The following is a 17,533-nucleotide window of genomic DNA, read 5'->3' as shown; positions in this document are numbered from 1 at the left end:
TTATGAATGTTTAGGAAAGTTTACCCCAGAAAATTTAAATTTAAAAATCATTGGAAAAATCACATGAAACAAGTCAAACCCAAAATTTTCTAAAGTTTTAATAGTTTTTCTTCCCAATGCTTTTTAAATATCAGAAATTGGTTGAAAAAATGATTTCTTTTCGAATGTTTAGATCGAATCATGTCTGAAGGCGAAGTATTGTGACATTTCTATTTCGAATTATTCCAAATTTTTAACTCATTTTCAAATAATTTCCATTGTGAATAAAATGTCTGATTTTCTTACAAAAAAAAAAATTGAAAACTAAAAAAAATCCCGGCTTACTTAAAATCTTCCTAAAAATCTCAATTTGCTAATGATGTTTCGACATTTTGTCAATTTTAATTCAATTTTGTATACACTTTTAATCCATTATGAATTCGACATTATGTTTATTTTTTAAATTTATAAACTTTTATCACAATTTCTTATTTTTGAATATGAATTTTATTGAAATGCTTTCAATCTTTAGGGCAATGAGACTAGTAATTTTTCACGTAAAAAAAAATTACATGGCATTTCAAATTCAAATTATTGAAATAAAAATCTGCCTAAAATTAACGCAAAAACATTAATTTAAGAATGATTATGCCATCCTATTCTAAATAAGATTTCCAAAAATCACCAAAAGTAGAATCATTAAAATAAGAAATATAAAATCTTTTTTAATGGTTTATAACAAAAGGGAAATATGGGTATTTAAAAAAAGGTTTGGCAATGATTCATTTAAAACAGTTTTTTAACATGTAAAATTGATGATTTCAGAAAATTGAAAACATGACAATGTGCTTAAAAATTTCTTATTTTATAGCAAATTTATCTATATTTTATAACCAATTTTTATATATTATATAACAATTTTATCTATTCAAACCCATGATTTTATGCAGATTGGAAATGCATTTCAGCCAATTTGTTCAATTTGTTATGTTGATACATTTTACAGTGATTTAAAAATAAACTACCCTGCCACTTTTCAAAATCGGCCCCAAAAAATCAAGGGGCAAAAAACTTCAAAATATCAATGGAAATTCAAGTGCAATCAGCTGAAATCAATTTAAAATACATTCCCTTGCGTTTTGAATCATTTTCATCATAGTTGAGTTTATTAAAAATCTATCAAATATAAGAAAATTTTCGATGTACAGTACCGCAAAAAGTTTTTTTTTTACTTTTTTTTTATTTTCGTTGAATTTTACAATTTTTGAAAACTAATGATAGCAAAATAAATAAACTTGTGTAAAGTGCATTTTAAAACACTTTTTTCATTGAAATGATGAGACTATGGCTTGTTACATTATCCAATACTATCCATGGCATGTTAAACCAAAAGCTTTATTCGATAAAACATTTCGTAAAACATTGTAAAAAACATTTTTGCAATTCCACTGTGAAACTGTCAACTTTTCCTGCCCTTCTGGAGAAACGAAACGACCTACTTTTCCCTACCAAAAATAACAGAATGGAAAATTAATACCTTTCATTAACAGTGCTGAAAAGTTCTACTTTTCAGCACTGAAATGGGTACTGAAAAGTTGAAATTTTCAGCACTAGTATCGAAAAGTAACATTTTTCAATATTGTTTTGTTTTGAACGATGAATTTACTAAACACATGAATGTTTGACATAAAATTCCATTAAATAAGCGTTTTTCGGAATTGCAAAAAATGTTGTAAGCAACTCGTTGCAAAACTTGATTTTTTCAGCACTCGTCGTATTTATCCAACTCGGTAAACCTCGTTGGATAAATGTACAACTCGTGCTGAAAAAATCTTCTTTTTGCAACTTGTTGCATAAACTACTATTTTGGTATAAATGAGTTCCAAAATACCTGTTAAATTTCTTGTGGATTGCTTGAAATACAAAATTAATGCTTAAATAAAATGATGCTCCTCATTTTATTTAAGCATTAATTTTGTAATTCAAGCAATCAAAAACAAAATCTCACGGCCAAGGACAAATTTTACGGATTACGCTTGAAATCACCAGCCCCAGACATGGTATAAGAAATTTCACATTAATTCAACTTTATCATGCATTTTTTTCCAAAGTTCGGATTACAATTCTAGATTAAATTTTCAAAAGGTCCTATCTGCATAGGAAACCCATGAGGGATAGGTTGTTTTGAAAATTTAATCTAGAATTCAAAAACTTTTGCTATACAAAAAAATACTTTGATTTGGTTGTTTTTATTGTGTAGTAATTTTTATTTAACTGTCTATGTATATTACAATTTAAACTGAAAATTGAGATCTAACAATTTATTTTTTGTGTTTTTCATAAAGTTTATTTTTGAGTTTCAAAGTTATTTTTTAAATGAAATTTTATAAGTATTTAATTAAATGCAATAAATTGCAGTAAACTGTGCAGCAGTGGTGAACATAAAGGAATTAATCATAATTTTCTAAACTTGATTTTTTATCTTATGCTTTTAAAATGGTTGAAATTGTATTTGTGGTAATTTTTAAATATGTTACTTGAGATTAAGAGTATGATTGTAAAAGGTTAAGGGTAGAAAAATAATTATCAAAAGTAACCAATCTGGAATTACATCCAATATTGACCATGTCTCAATTTGCTGCAAAAAGAACAAACTGAAATCCCGGAAAATTTAATGGATGGCTAAGCATTGCATTGCTTCTCCATTGAACGAGCTTATGACAGAGACAAATGACCGTTCAAATTCCCATTTCCAGTGACACACAAAACCCATTCGCTCTACTAATTCATTATTTCCTCCCTCTTCTCTGCTCTGCTTTCAGATCACATGGATTCAATCTGTAAAAACCACTTTTTACAACAGCTGTATAGGAAAATAGATGGTGCTACCCTCTCCTCCAAGAACGAGAGAAACCTAAACTGTGTTATCACATTTCAAACACATTCGATACTGCAGAGATTTATGTTACGTTTCGATATGCTACAACTAGACTGTAATGATCATCTGTTTGTGTACGACGGGGCCCATGCCGTCGGTTCGCACAAGGTAAGTCCACCGGATGCACTCGTATAATACAGTGTAATTATTTTCCTTCCACTTGGATGCAGTTTTCCTGATGGTCGGGATGGGTTCTGGGTTGGGAATTTTCCCAGTGGAATTTTAGATAAGAAGCAAATTTGTCCTATTTGCAATTTTGTTTTAATTTCATTTAAAAAATCAAGATTTCTTCCAATTTATCGAACCTCCGTTCTCATAACGTTTTCCCAGCAATTAAGACAATTATTCAATCACGATCCACCAGAGTGCTCTTATAATTGAATCTAACTAAAGCGAACCCCATCCACCCACCTTCCTCACTCAAATCACATCGATGCATCGTCGGATGATAATTCTCTCGCCCCCCGGACTCACTTTGACTCTGTGCTCTGCTCTGCCCAATTAGCATAAAATGCGAAATGCATCCCTGGTTGATTCATAATGAATTTTATCCCAATAGCCTGGACTTGGCAAACGGCAACAGCAGCTCTTGCACCGGCAGCTGGCCCAGTCTCATCATTATGGCCGAGGCCGAGGGAAAAGACAATTTCCCGGAATGATGAGATATAATTCACCCGGCATGTTTGCAGTGCGCCACAAGTTCGAAGGGGAAAGTTTGAGCTGGGAAATTGATTGAAAACTGAATAACTGATTGTTGAGTTTTAGTTTGAAAAATTGTTTTAAATATTTTCAGTAGATTGAACCGAATCCCTAACATGCCATGAAGTGAATCCTGAAATTTTGAGAAGTGGACAAAAGGTCCGAAGTTGTTTATTAACACATTTTAAAATATGTACGAACAATATACAGCTTTAATTACATTCGAGATCGATAGCAAATGTACAATTAAATACCGTAAACCGGGGTGACATTGATAAGTTTAAGATGTTTTTTTTTGCAAAATTAAAAATACGAGTTAACCCTCTACAACCCAACCCCGCCTTTAGACGGGCTTCGATTTGAAAAATCGCCAAAAATCAATTTTTCAACCAATTTTTGATCTTTAAAAAGCATTGGAAAGAAGAACTCATAAAATTTTATTTGGGTTGGAAGTTTTACTTGTTGTATGTGACTTTGCCAATGTTTTAAAAAATGTTATTTTTTAGAGGTCAACTTTAGCAGTGTTTTTTTGGTGTTTTTTATACATTTCCAATATTTTAAGTTAAAAGAAGTATGCAGTAATTTTTCTATTGTCCCAGACTATGCCTCTACGTATTATTTAAATGATAATGGTGCCATTTTATCAGAAAATGAGAAAAACAAGCAAAAAATTGAAAAAGTTACTGTAAAAACATGAAAAAATAGATAGGCAAAATGTAATGATAGGAGGTGGTATAATAGGCCAAATACTACCAAAAACAAACATAAACTAAATAAGATAAATGCAAATTAAAATACTAAAAATGAAACAAGAAAAACATAAAACAAGAGAAGTAAAGTTTTTCGTAAAATAAAAAAAATGCTCAAAATGACCTCCAAAACACGGGAAAAATTAAAATTTTCGAAAAAAAAATTGGGCAGTAGAGGGTTAACTGAGCATTGTAGAGAAGTGTTCAAAGTTCCTCAAGAAGTAGTTTTCAACCAATTTCGATATGTTTCAAATATTGTTAGAATATTCTCTAAGTACCATGTTTTTTTTTTCAATGCAAATGAGTTCAAATTGTAAAACGGACTGCATTTTTGGATTTTTTTTGGACACTTTAAAACTATAAACAATTAAATTAGTTTCTCAGTTTAAGTGAATTATTGAAACATAATTAAAAATATCATCAATTTTAGAGACAATTTTCAGTTAAACAAATTTGGATAATTTTTTATTCCTGCAACAAAATTGGTTTAAGATAAATTGTTTTAAATCTATATATATAAAAAATTTCGACGGTTTTGTTCGAACGCGAATCAGTTCAATACGGAGCGTCGGATCAAAGTGCTCTTTGTTGCGTTGGGTTCGTATAAGCACAAGGAAGGTTTATACGCTAACTAATTGACACTTTGGCCACTCTGGAACCGATTCCGGAGCATCGGCAAATTGTATGAAGAAGGTTACATAAAATCACATTTTGATCACAGGAGGCTGAATAAGCAAAAAACGTCAACAAACGAATAAAAAGGCAGAACGAAGTTTGTCGGGTAAGGCTTGTGAATTTATATTTTTATGGAAAAATCAATTTCTTATGAATTTGTAGAAAATTTTGGATTTTTATTTACAAGAAATTAATTTTTTTGAATAAATTTTAATATTTTAAGTTAATAAACCGTCATATTTTAAGTTAATAAACCGTGAATTTTCATCAGTTTCTGATAAATATTCATCAGGTTCACATTTTCACACATTTTTTGAGTAATATTACTCAAAAAATGAGTAATATTCGACCAATCAAATTTTCAACGTTTCAAAATTCAACTTTTTTTTGCTGTGTTCTTATTCTAAAAATTGAGGAAATTTACGGACTCAATCCTAAAATAATTTGAATATAAAAAATGTCAAATTTAGTTGTAAATCGTTTTCAAAATAGTCATGATGTCATGAGGAGATGAAAAAAAATCATTGATCGTTCCCGAAGTTTCAAACATACCAGAATGTCTGTAACCAATATCTGGCTGCTCTACACAGAAAAAAAAATGATGGTAATATTCATCAGGAAATGATGACAGATTTTGTGGTAAAAAAATGATTAATTTTACCCCAGAAAATGATGAATTTTCATCAGTTTTTGTAATATTACACAAAAACAGAGGTAATATTCAACCTACCAAATTTTCAACATTCCATAATTCAACTTTTTTTCCTGTGTAAACTCTGGTTGATGAGCACCGTTAACGGTACACCATAACTTTTGCATCTTCAAAAATACGGGAACTATGGATATAATTTTTTATTCATCCCCTAAATTACTGTCTTCATAGTTATTTACAACAAAGTTTGAATATTTTTGCAATCAGATTCTTGCAGGATTGGGTTCGTAAGTTTGACAATTTTGGAATAAGAAGACAACAACTTCCTTGGTTGCTGTGCACCCTTAAAAGTAACCTTAGTTATGGGCAATTTTTTATACGCTTCCTTTTATATTTGACTAAAACAGTAGCAAAAGCATTTACTTGAAAAAATAAATAAAAAATTATACATATTGAATGTGGATTGTTCAAATCGGTTAAGCTATCAGAATGCTTATGCGCCCTTTTCAAATGTTACTCTAAATATTTTTACAAATTTTTGGCAGTAGTATAATTGTATGTCATGCCTGAACCATTTTCTGATAATTTTTGAAAATAAATTGAAATTTCATAAGCAATATTTGATATTAGAGTTTTTCAATAATTTGCAGCCTGAATCGGTGATGAGATAGATATTTGGTGTCAAAGGGACTTTTATGTAAAATTGGACGCTCGATTTGATGGCGTACTCAGAATTCCGAAAAAAAATATTTTTCATCGAAAGGGGTTTGCATATAAACATTACGAAATATCGCGATTTCACGAAAAAAAAAGTTTTGTGTACTATGTAATTTCCCTGTCATTCTCAAATGACCAAACGGGATTGGGTTCGTAGGTTTGACTATTTTTGACCATTTTTGAGAAAAAAAAATTAGGCCGTTTTTGTAAAAATAGTCAAGCTTTTTTGTAAACTTACTTGTTACAAGCGAGATTGTTTTTTCTGTAGCTCTATTGTCCGAGATTCCTATTAAATTTTTGGATAGTCGAAATTCGGAAAAACGAAACATCGGATAGTCAAATCTTGACTGTATTCATTTTAAAGAATTATCCTTTGGTAATAGATATTTTCTAAAGCATTTCAGTTAGAGGAACTAAGATTTCTTTTCAAATAAGATTTAATTATTTCTAAATAAATGAATTCATATAGTCTACTTAATCGTCTGTACACATTAAGAAGTAAAATTGTTTGCGGATTTCAACCAGATCACTTTATTTCAAGACTTGCAATCATGTCCCGATTTAATTCACCGATACATTTCAAGCTCCAGAAACTGTATCACTTTGAAACGAGCAACTGAAACCCATCGATAAAACCGGACTCCACGCAGAACCAAGAAAACCCACAAATCTCGTCCGCAAATACCCGGACCCGGTAATCGGTCAATCGGCATATGCAAACATCAAAGCCCGGGCCTAATGAGTCATTCAAAGTTTATCTTGTTGACGCCATGCATTGTTCCTCCAATCTGAGCGTGTGTGTGTGTGTGTGTGTGACTATGTGTGTTGGAATGGTCGAACCCACTTTCAATCAAGTCCTTGCTTTCAGCACTTTGTCCCCGGGCCTCGGACATGGAATGTGTGAAAATCTAATAATCTGGAACATTTTCTCTCAATTCCACATAATTATTCCGTTTCTGCCAGATCCTTAAGGAGTCTCCTGGCCGGTTTGGTCTTCTTCGGAGGTATAGATTGGTTGTGCACAATTTGCATCGTGATTGTGATTGTGTGTGTGTGTGCGTGTGTCACAACGACCGGTTTCCTTTGGCATTAATGCCAACGTTCCATCTTCTTCCGGTTTGATTATGTGAGATTCAGCGTGGCAGAGAAAGGATAGACTTCCAGCAAGTTCAAGCGGTTCCAGCAATGGCATTGTTAGTGTATTGCGAGGGGAAAACGCTTGATAATAGTAAGCTCGTTTGCAATTGTGGGTGCGAGCAGAACGACGACGACCGACTCCTTGCCACTCAAGTAGCATTAGATTTATCACAAATAATGCAGACACACACAATCACACACACGAGGGTTGGGTGAACGTGTGTGTGTATTTTGCAGAGTTCGAGTTGAAGACTTACAGAATAAACAATGCTCTGGAATTGTTCCAGCACTTGAAGCATAGCATGGTGGTTACTTGACTTTGGGAAATTTAATCAGCTTGAGGAAGCTTGTGTCGTGTAGCCTCAAGGTGAAAATGCTTTCTTCGGAACCTTAGCAAGAACATTAGTTTTTGTTTGAAAAATGTTTTCTGAATGAGAGATTGCACATAGAAAGTTCAATTTCAAAACTATGGAAATATGTCAAATCGAGATCTGATGCTGAAAAAAATCTAGCTACATATTTAATTTCCGATAATTCCTCAGAAGCGTCCCAAAATGAACTCGAGCTGACCTTCTGCGGCCATCACCCTTCGTTGTCAGAACCATTTCCAAGACTTGATTTCGACCTCGGAGATTTGCTCCACTCTCTAGCCATATTCCAGCGATGGAAATTTGAATCTTTTTCCCATCTCGGGGGATCATCGCTGGCGTGCCTCAGCTCACCGGCATTTTTCCTACCCTTTCAACCCCTGGACTGGATAAGGTGAACCAGCTAGCAGCAGCAGCTTCAATTCGACCTCCAGTGGTAACGCCACGCTGGGGGAGGGAAGCTAGACGGCTTACTCATATAATCCGAGCCGAACCGAGCCGAATGCTGTTATTTGTGAAAACCTCATCCCCCCGAAGCGCGCTTGGAGCTGCTCTTGGTAGAGTACACTGTGAAAAAATGATGTTAAAATTACTCTTATTAAAAATAATAGTATTGATTTTTAAACTACCAATAGAAAATCATTATTAAGTTACACTCGACAGCTATACGGTAATTCTGAAGATTTATATTTTTGAAAAATGTACTGAGGTAGGCCAAACAATGTCCATTTTCGTTCTTACGATTAAGTTTTTATCAATACAATCCAGACTCGATTATCCGAAGCATCGATTATCCGAAGATTTGCATGGGACTTAAAATAATGAAATCAGGAACAAAGAAAACTTTTTTTTGTGTTTTTTTTTCTTACTTCTTACATCAAATTCCAGTTCTGCGACCTAATTTTGGCAAATTTTAAGTGGTTGATTGCCTATTAAATTACAAAATGCATTTTTTTCAATTTCATCACCGCCATTTCGGCCGCCATCCTGGATTTAAAAATTCTAAATCTATTTAGAGTAGCTCAGGATTTATACTTAAGCTCGACAATCAAAAATAAGACAACAACAAAACAAAATTTCGTGTTTCAATTATCCGAAGTAAAATTTTTGCAAGGTCTTCGAATGATCGAGTATGGACTGTAGTGACAAAAAAATAGTTCTTTGTAAATTGTTATTTAAAAACCGTATTGACTTTGATAGTGACTGTACTCCTCAAAAAATTCAGCCTAGCACTTAGTGTGCTATTCAATTAATTGCTTCAAATAAACCATTGGTAAAGGAGGTATAAGACTATGACAAACAATCAAACAAACTCGCACTTTTGCTAATTTGACAAACAAATGCAAGCAAACTGTCAAAAGGGTGAGTTTTTTATTTATTGGCACGGTCTAATGCATTCTTAAGGTTACTTTGAATGTCACACTTGAAAAATTCGCAATAAAATGTTTGTTTAACATAGTTCATGAACTTTTTATAACATGTATGAGCAATTCCAGCCCAAAACAGGAATTTTTCAGGTACTTTTTTCTCGACCCTCTCCGATTTCAATGAAACTTTGTAGACATGTTATATCTGTAAGCCCCATTAAATTAATTAAGCCAATTAAAATGTGGTCAAAGACAAACTTATGGGAAATTGGACGAGCTTTCCGGTAAAAATATTTACGAGACTGAAAAATCAAGTCTGTCATATAGAAATTGCCAAAAACCATCAAAAAACCTATTTTTTCAACATTATTATTTTTAAAGCCGCTGTAACTTCACAAGGATTGGACTTAGGACAATGGTCAATATGGAGACTTTTATGTAAAATTGTCTGGAGAATCGATTCCCGTATTCGGTTTTTGAAAATTTTGACGTTTAGAGCACTTTTCAAAAAAACAGTTTCAGTAAATGATTTTTGTATTTTTTTAGGTGAGTTGCTCCATCCTGCATTTTTCGTTAGTCTTTTTGTAACATCTTAGGCTATCTTCACAAACATTTTTAACGAAAAAAAATCGTGGGCTCCCCCTCAAATTTGACTTTTAAACTAAAAAATCAAAAAATCTCATGAAAGTTGGGTGCTTTTTTCTTTCAGTGTATTTTTATCGAAAAGCCCGTCAAATTTCCTACAAGTTTGTCTTTGACCACTTTTTGATACGATGCAACGGCTTCGAAATACAGAAATATTTAAATTCCGAATTACAAAAATATTTTAAACACTTACGGCCTTCTCAAATGTCATTATCGAGTGGAACTGGCTCCATATACACAAAAATGGCTTATATAAGCGAAGGATAACATGTCTACAAAGTTTCATTGAAATCGGAGAGGGTCGGGTACAACCGATTCCCTATTTGGCATGGAATTGCTCGTATTAAATATTTTAGGTAACGTTTACAAGTAGTTCCAAATGTGAGCAAAACGCATTAGAATTAGATGTGTTCATAAATATATCAAATTTAGCTATCACCAATTCCTATTTGTAGCATGAGTATAATTAAAGTATATTTTCAAATTCTTGTGGCTTATCAACTGATGTATGTAAAATTGTCCAAAGAATCCGGTAATGCAGTCCGTTTTCCGATTCTAACTCATTTTCAATGAGAAAAATTTGACACTTTAAAAAAAAAATTATCAATGATTTCCTAATTAAAGCAAACTAACTTTAACAACTTTTCAAAATGTGTTAAAAACTTCTTCTTGATGAACTTTGAACACTTCTCTGACAAGGTCGTTATGGTTCCATACCATTTCGTTTGTATCTTATTCCTAAATTTGATTTCGCAAAAAAATACGGCAAAACTAATGAAAGCTATGAAATATTAAAATGCTGATGCGTATAATGTTGAAAAACATTTGAATGTAACAAATGATGAATGGAATTATAATATTAACATAAAATCACTCAGATGACACATACAAAGTATAACGCTACCAAAAAACTTAAAAAAACATATCAAGATATTTGCAACTAACAAAAATAGAACAAAAAAGGTATAAAGCGAAAGAAAAAAAATATTTAATAAATAAAAGTTGCTTGAAATATTAAATTTTAATTGTTATTATTATCAACTATTTTAGTAATTTTATAGTTTACACTTCAAATTACTGTTTAGTTAAAAATAATGTTAAAACTAAATCAAAATTCGATTGTTTAGTCTTTATATAAAAAATAAAACAATTAATTATCAATCATTTCAAACATTTTTGATAATCCTCAGTTTGATTGTTTCGTTTGGCCAATGTACAGTAATAAAATGTGTAAATTTGGATGTTGTAAAATTTGAAGGTTTAATATAACCTATTTCATGATGTAATATTAGCTCAATTCAGAATCAAATATTAAATGATATATTATTACACATAATACACCCTACACAACATCAATGCAATCATAAATCGGAGCGTTTGGTACGGTATGTCCACGCATCCTACCTCCCCTGTAGATTGTGTGAAATGTGATCCGTTCTCAGACTCCTCTTTGCGGTAAACACGGCGCAGTAGGGCTGGCCGCTTTAATTTTTGAAATACATTTTCGGGTGTTCTCGGATGTACTGCAATTCTTAATATTGACAAGAAAAGTGCTTGGGGCGTAATCTAATCTCTCCAGCATGCTTTCATCGGACTGGCTTCGTCTGTGTCAGATTAGATTATATTAGTAATATTAGCTCAATTTAGACCGAAACAAAGAAATGAAAAGAAAAGTGATGAATTTATAAATTTTAAATGGAAAATTGCACATAGCATAAAAATTTCTCATTCTGAGATGAAATATTACCATGATTTTTTTACAGCGTGAAAAATAATTTGTTTTGAGATAAAGGGGATATTTTTCAGAGAAAATCTATTATCACTCAAAAATAGTTCAATTTTACGAATTTTTGCACCAAAATGTATCAGCATATGCCGCTTGTACCCTCCTTGATGGCGTTGAATGAATTTTTGATCTAAAGCAAATTTGTCTCAAAAGTTATATAATTTTGTGCAGCAATCATTGACTTCCTGGTAGACAATAATTGAATAATGATGATTTTCATAACTCACTCATAATCGTTACCATAAAGTATCAACACGATTTCAACATTCAGCACAAATTACACAATTCTAAACTACTTGTAGAGGAATTTTGTGAAAATATTGTAAACGAAGTAAAATTTAAATAATGTAACGAAAATTATGGCAATGATGGAAGTCGTCACGTTAAATAGTGTAGATTTTCTTTGCACGTTTAACTACCTGAAATTTATCGTAAATCAACCGCTTACCTTTTTTTACAGGAAATAGTGTTGAGAAAAAAGTATCACAAAAGTTATATCAAACACTAGATATTTAAAAAAAAAATGATAAGCAAGTCTAATTTGACAAAAGTAGATAACAATTAAAATTTAAAAAAAGAATACCTAAGAGTCACTCAGTTTAAACTTTTCTGGATGGATAAAACAATAATCTGCGCGAAAAAAAAACAGCAAGCAACAAAACAGCAATAATTTACATTATAACTAAATTTACATTATAACTAAATTTACATTATAACTAAATTTGTTCAATCAACCCTTTCAAGAAAAAAAATTACAAATATTTTCACTGTGTCACCTTTGAAATCCCAGAAAAACCAGTCTCAAACCAGCAGCAGTTGAGGAGGATAATGCTCCTGCTTCCTCTGCTTCTACTGCTGCTGCTGATGATGATGAGATAAAGTCTGTGCCACAGACACACACACCCACACATCCACGAACCTCGATGCCACGGTCGGTTGATGCCTGATGGTGGGTTGCCTCCCGGGTTGGACACGAGCAACGCTTTTCCGGAAGATGCGAGAACCTGACGCAAAAAAAGCGCTCTCCACGTGCGAGGGAGAGGTGGGTGGGAGGAGGTGGGGTTTGGAATATGATATGTATGCAGAAGTTTGCAAAACCTCGCCCAAAGCACATATCCCAGAGGCAGCATGTCAGATTATGTTGTTCCACTTATTGTTTTCGTATTATAATCATATGTGGAGGAGAGTGTGTGCTGTTGCTGTTGTGTTATTGGAGCGATTTTCCGATAAAGTTGTGGCGAATGTATCTCTCTGCATGCAAAATGCTATGTCGGAATCGGTAGAGCGAGGATCACAATAAAATGGTGCACGTGCGGGAATGAAGTTTGTTTAAAATAATACTTTAGAAGGGAATGAAAAACCCAGGTAATTTTAATATTGATATTGCAATAACATAGTCCAGTTCAAAAATGTATAATTTTCTTCTTCTTGAGGTATTTTTCATCGATTTTCTTAAGTTGATTTAATTGGTACAATGCCGTTGCAAATATGTTTTTCAAAAAACATTTCTTTTAAAATAAACTGGAATATAATTTGAATAATTTGAGCAAGATGATTTACCAAAATCTGAGCTGTAATTTGAAATAGCCCGACTTTAATTGATTGAAAGCTTCGCTGAAAGCACTACACTAATAAGCTTTTAACCAGCCACGATCGAAACTATCCCTCAGCATCCAAACCCTCCCAAAGCTCAGATGTAGATGAACTATTACTCTCAACAGATATGATGCAAAAAAAAAAAGCAAAATTGGCGTCCCTGAACGTAATATGACAGGTACCAAGTTTTGCTGCCAATAAAGTAAATGCGATTAACTTTTCATCAAGCCGGGCAAAAGTCGACACTCTCGGTGTTTGCAAAAAAGATGAAGCTAGAGAAAAAGGGTTGCACCCCCTCCACCCCACCACAAATCGGCGCCAACTGCGAGCAAATTTTCCAAAGAGGAAATTGGAGTGGGAATATGTGTGTGTGTTTGGTGGGTGTGACTAGGTTAGTTAGTGCACGACCTGGGAAAAACAGCGCGCTCCGCTCGAGCAGCACTGTGAAGTTTAAAATGCTATTAAAAATTTAATGTCACTCAGCAGCAGCGAGCTTTCGCGATGTGCACTTGAAAGTTGCCTGGCTTAGTATATATAGTAGGCGAGGTGGTGCTGCTGCCCGGGCAGCAGACGAGAATAAATTAACGGCGATGGGTTGCCACATAAAATCAATCAATTCCACTAATGAGCAGCGATAACTCGCCGGGTAAAGTTTTAAAAGTAATTTAAAATTGGCGAAGGGTAAAGGGCTTTTGGCGCGGAATGTGAACAATTTCCATTAAAATTGTGCTGGCTAAATGCATGTGAATTAAGAATGGCGGAAAATTTCCCGCGAAACTGCAATTAAATTTGTGGAATTTTCCCCTGGTTAATAATGTAGCTGGAAATTTGAAATGTCAAATGGTGTTGGCAGCTTGTTAAAGCAATCCGAACTCCCACAATCAAAAAAAAACCTCCCACGATCAGACTTCACCATCAAAACCCAGTATAACTTTCCCAAAATGAAAATTCAAGTGGGAAGATTAGCCCTCCTCGGAACTAGAATGTCCCCGGGGTCATCCATTTGGTGTAATACAAATCGCTCCTTTTTCGAAAAGATTAACCCCCGCACCGGTTTCCCAAGTTCTTGTTTACAACGCTTAACTCGATGAAGATAAATAATCCGTCAGAAAGTCAAACGACGACCAAACTGCTGCTGCCGATTTGTTACACAATAAAGAGACGTGGGAAAGTATTGTTTCAGCAACTTAGAACGCTTTGGGTGGAGTTGGTGGGATGGTGGGATGGCTTCATGACGAAAATTTCTCCACTCAAATGGTTTTTTGGTTTTATGTGGGTTGTGGGTTCTGTTGCATTGTGAGTGAAGTTGTCAGTGTTTCAATTTCATGGAAGTTTCCATTGAATTTTGTTTTGAACTTAATAAATGATTCTAAATGTTGAGGAATCTGAAAAAGGAACAGGAATAATATAAAAGCCCATTTTCAAATTTCCGACTTTTTCCCGACTTTTCCAGAATGCTCAAATAATAGGCATTTCTTATCTAAAGAATGATTTCAAACATAACACTTTCTATAAGAAAAGTCAATACGGGAAATAAACCCATTTTAAGCCTAATAAGCGGTCTTGTTTGAATGATGCTAGATAATCTGGAGTGTTCCTTGAAATTCAGTAAAACCAAGTACACCAACGAGTAGAGCAACTTTTTGTGAACATTTCTGTTTATTTGCACTTTTATTAAAAGTTATGCTATTCCTTTTACAAGCATTTTAAAAAATATATTTCAAAAGCGCATTCTAATCAGTCGTGTGCATTGCGCCACACCCATTTTTCTATTTTCAGCTTAGTTCTTTTTTTCTTCCAACGCTCGTTTGGGTCTGCTTCGTGCTGCTAAAATTGATGAAATTTTGAGCGAACACTCACGAAAAGTAGCATTTATAGAGTTTCCTGGCAACACCACAAGCGCTGGTGGTGGTGTTGGTGGCCACCCTTTGTTCTTTATTTGCCTTCGCTTCTCGCTCGGTTTTCTTAAGCCTTCGATTGGAATGGATGGTCAAAATTGAAACGTCACGTTGAACGTGACTTAGCGAGTTTGTTTTTTTGATGGCGCTTGCTAATTATTTACATGTTTCGGGATTATTTTTCAAGTGAGTGACTAAGTAACGGTCAAAAGAACATGTTGACGGTAGTTGGAAGCAATTTTATATCATAAGCGCTTTGAAATCGTTAGCGCAAGTGAAAAGATATTGATGGCGACCTTCGTTAAGCAGTTAACCTCTGATCTTGCGTGTGGATGTGTGTGCCACCAAAATGATGAGAAATGGTCTCGCAAAATAGAAATTATGATTAAAAGTGCATTAAATTTGATCTTTTTGGCCAGTAAGTGGCATAAATTCGCGTGCTTACTCAAGGCGGTGCTGTTGCTGGTAAGTTTACAGCCTAAATAGTATTTTTGGAGCTTTAATCGAGCATCAAACTCTTCATACACTCAACCCCCGGTGGTTGGTCACTTTTTCGTTTGACACTTTTTTAGTTTGTACCCCGTTGGTTGGTCAAAGTCAAACTAAAAAGTGACGAACTGTCACTTTTTACACGGCGCTCACGCACACTATCAAAACAAACGTTTGGTAGTGTATGTGAACTCCGTGTGAAAAGGGTGTCAAACTAAAACGTGACCCCGTTCGTTTGACAACAGTTGGTGTCAAACCATCGGGGTTTGAGTGTATAACGAAGATAGGTGTTTGATTAGAAAGGGTATATTTCCCCTACTTATCACCGAGAAAAAATTCTAAACGAATTTAAAAAATAAACCAACTATAGACAATTTTTGTAAATACAGAAACTAAACAAGAAATAAAAAAATACTTCAAAATCTAAATTCATTATTATAAATCAGAGTAGAAACACAAACAACTAGTCTTTGAAATATAATCGAAAGATCAACAACACTTAAAACTTCCATGTTATTTTTTAAATTGGCAAACGTATACTTTTTCGTTTCAACTGCAAATGACAAAAAGTTAAAAATAACTGAACTTAAAATTTCGTTCCTATTTTTTTTTAATTTAATCCTCATTTTCAATCAAATAATGATTTAAACATAATTAATGTCATTATTCTTTCAACGGATTTAGAAAAATGCAAAGGAATTAATAAAAAAATGTTTTTGTCCAGTTCCCTTTTAAATTTTGTAATTTTTGATATTGATTTGTTAATCAATATTAATTTGTCTAGTGGCCAGTATTTAACTCTTTTTTTATTTTATCAATGAAAATTCAGTTTGATTGATTTGTGTTTTCCCACTTATTTTAAGCAAAATGTTTGAAGAGACAAATGTTTTAAACAATTTTGCAAAAAACTCAAAATTTCTTGAATTACTTTTTCTGCAATTTCAATATTTTCGTCATGGTTTCAAAACGTAAAAAAGTTTTTCAATTTTGGATTTTATTCGATATTTAAGTTATCCGAAAACTGAAAATCATGCTTTATCTATCGTAGATCATTTTTCCATACTCTCAAAAAAAGTTCAAGGGCAATATTTGGAAAAAAAAACAAATTATAAATTACGTAATGAATTTAGTTAAAAACAATTAAAAATATTTCCAAAAAAACATTGCCAAACTCAAGTAGTCATAACTCTAAGCTGGCCATTAGGCTCTATTTTGATATTAACTTTCATTAACTTTACCTCTTGTTTGATAAAACATTAATTAATAGAGATCATTGGATTCATCAAAAAATATTATGAAAATCTGTGTCAAAGGCATCCAATATTCATTAAGATTTTGAATGTCTTAAACAGCTTTTCCATACTCAAATATATTGAAATAGTGGAAAGATCCTAAAATTTAAAGTAAGTTATTAAAGCAAATTTCAGTGTTTTGAATTGGAAAATTGTAAAAAAAAAAAAATTATTCAAGTGTTGAAAAATAATTTTCAAACAAGTATGCCTAGAATTCCCGATTGTTTGACAAAAAATCATAAATTCCCGACTTTTTCCCCCTTTTTCCCGAGAATTTTGCGGATTTTGGCGAATTCCCGAATTTTTCCCGACTTTCCCGATTTCCCGACTTGAGTGGCCACCCTGCCATTTAGCAATTCCACGTCAAACTAGCAGGATCAATATCTAAAGTGCTCCTATTTGACTCTAATTTGGCCTGGAAGTTCACTGGACAAAATAATTCCAATCATCTCTTTTGACGTTCTCCTCGCTTTCAAATGCATTTTGAATATTGAAGTTTAATTGATTTTTGTCCAAGTTACTGCCTTTTTTAAGATTTTTGACATA

The 17,533-nt window shown here is 33.1% G+C and overlaps 1 protein-coding gene across 2 annotated transcripts in view; it reads left to right on the top strand.

Moving 5' to 3' along the window:
* The window catches only part of LOC6049834, a 207,920-nt gene that overhangs the window by 167,624 nt on the left and 22,763 nt on the right, over positions 1 to 17,533 (top strand). For both annotated transcript variants that reach the window (XM_038258165.1, XM_038258164.1), the window contains exon 3: positions 2,802 to 3,025. In XM_038258165.1, the coding sequence (XP_038114093.1) occupies positions 2,802 to 3,025 (224 nt within the window). The remainder of the gene's footprint in view (positions 1 to 2,801; positions 3,026 to 17,533) is intronic.

The sequence above is a fragment of the Culex quinquefasciatus genome, chromosome 2, assembly GCF_015732765.1.
Source record: "Culex quinquefasciatus strain JHB chromosome 2, VPISU_Cqui_1.0_pri_paternal, whole genome shotgun sequence".
Classification (NCBI taxonomy): domain Eukaryota; kingdom Metazoa; phylum Arthropoda; class Insecta; order Diptera; family Culicidae; genus Culex; species Culex quinquefasciatus.
The sequence above is the reverse complement of the archived record's forward strand: the minus strand, read 5'-3'. Positions and strand labels throughout refer to the sequence as shown.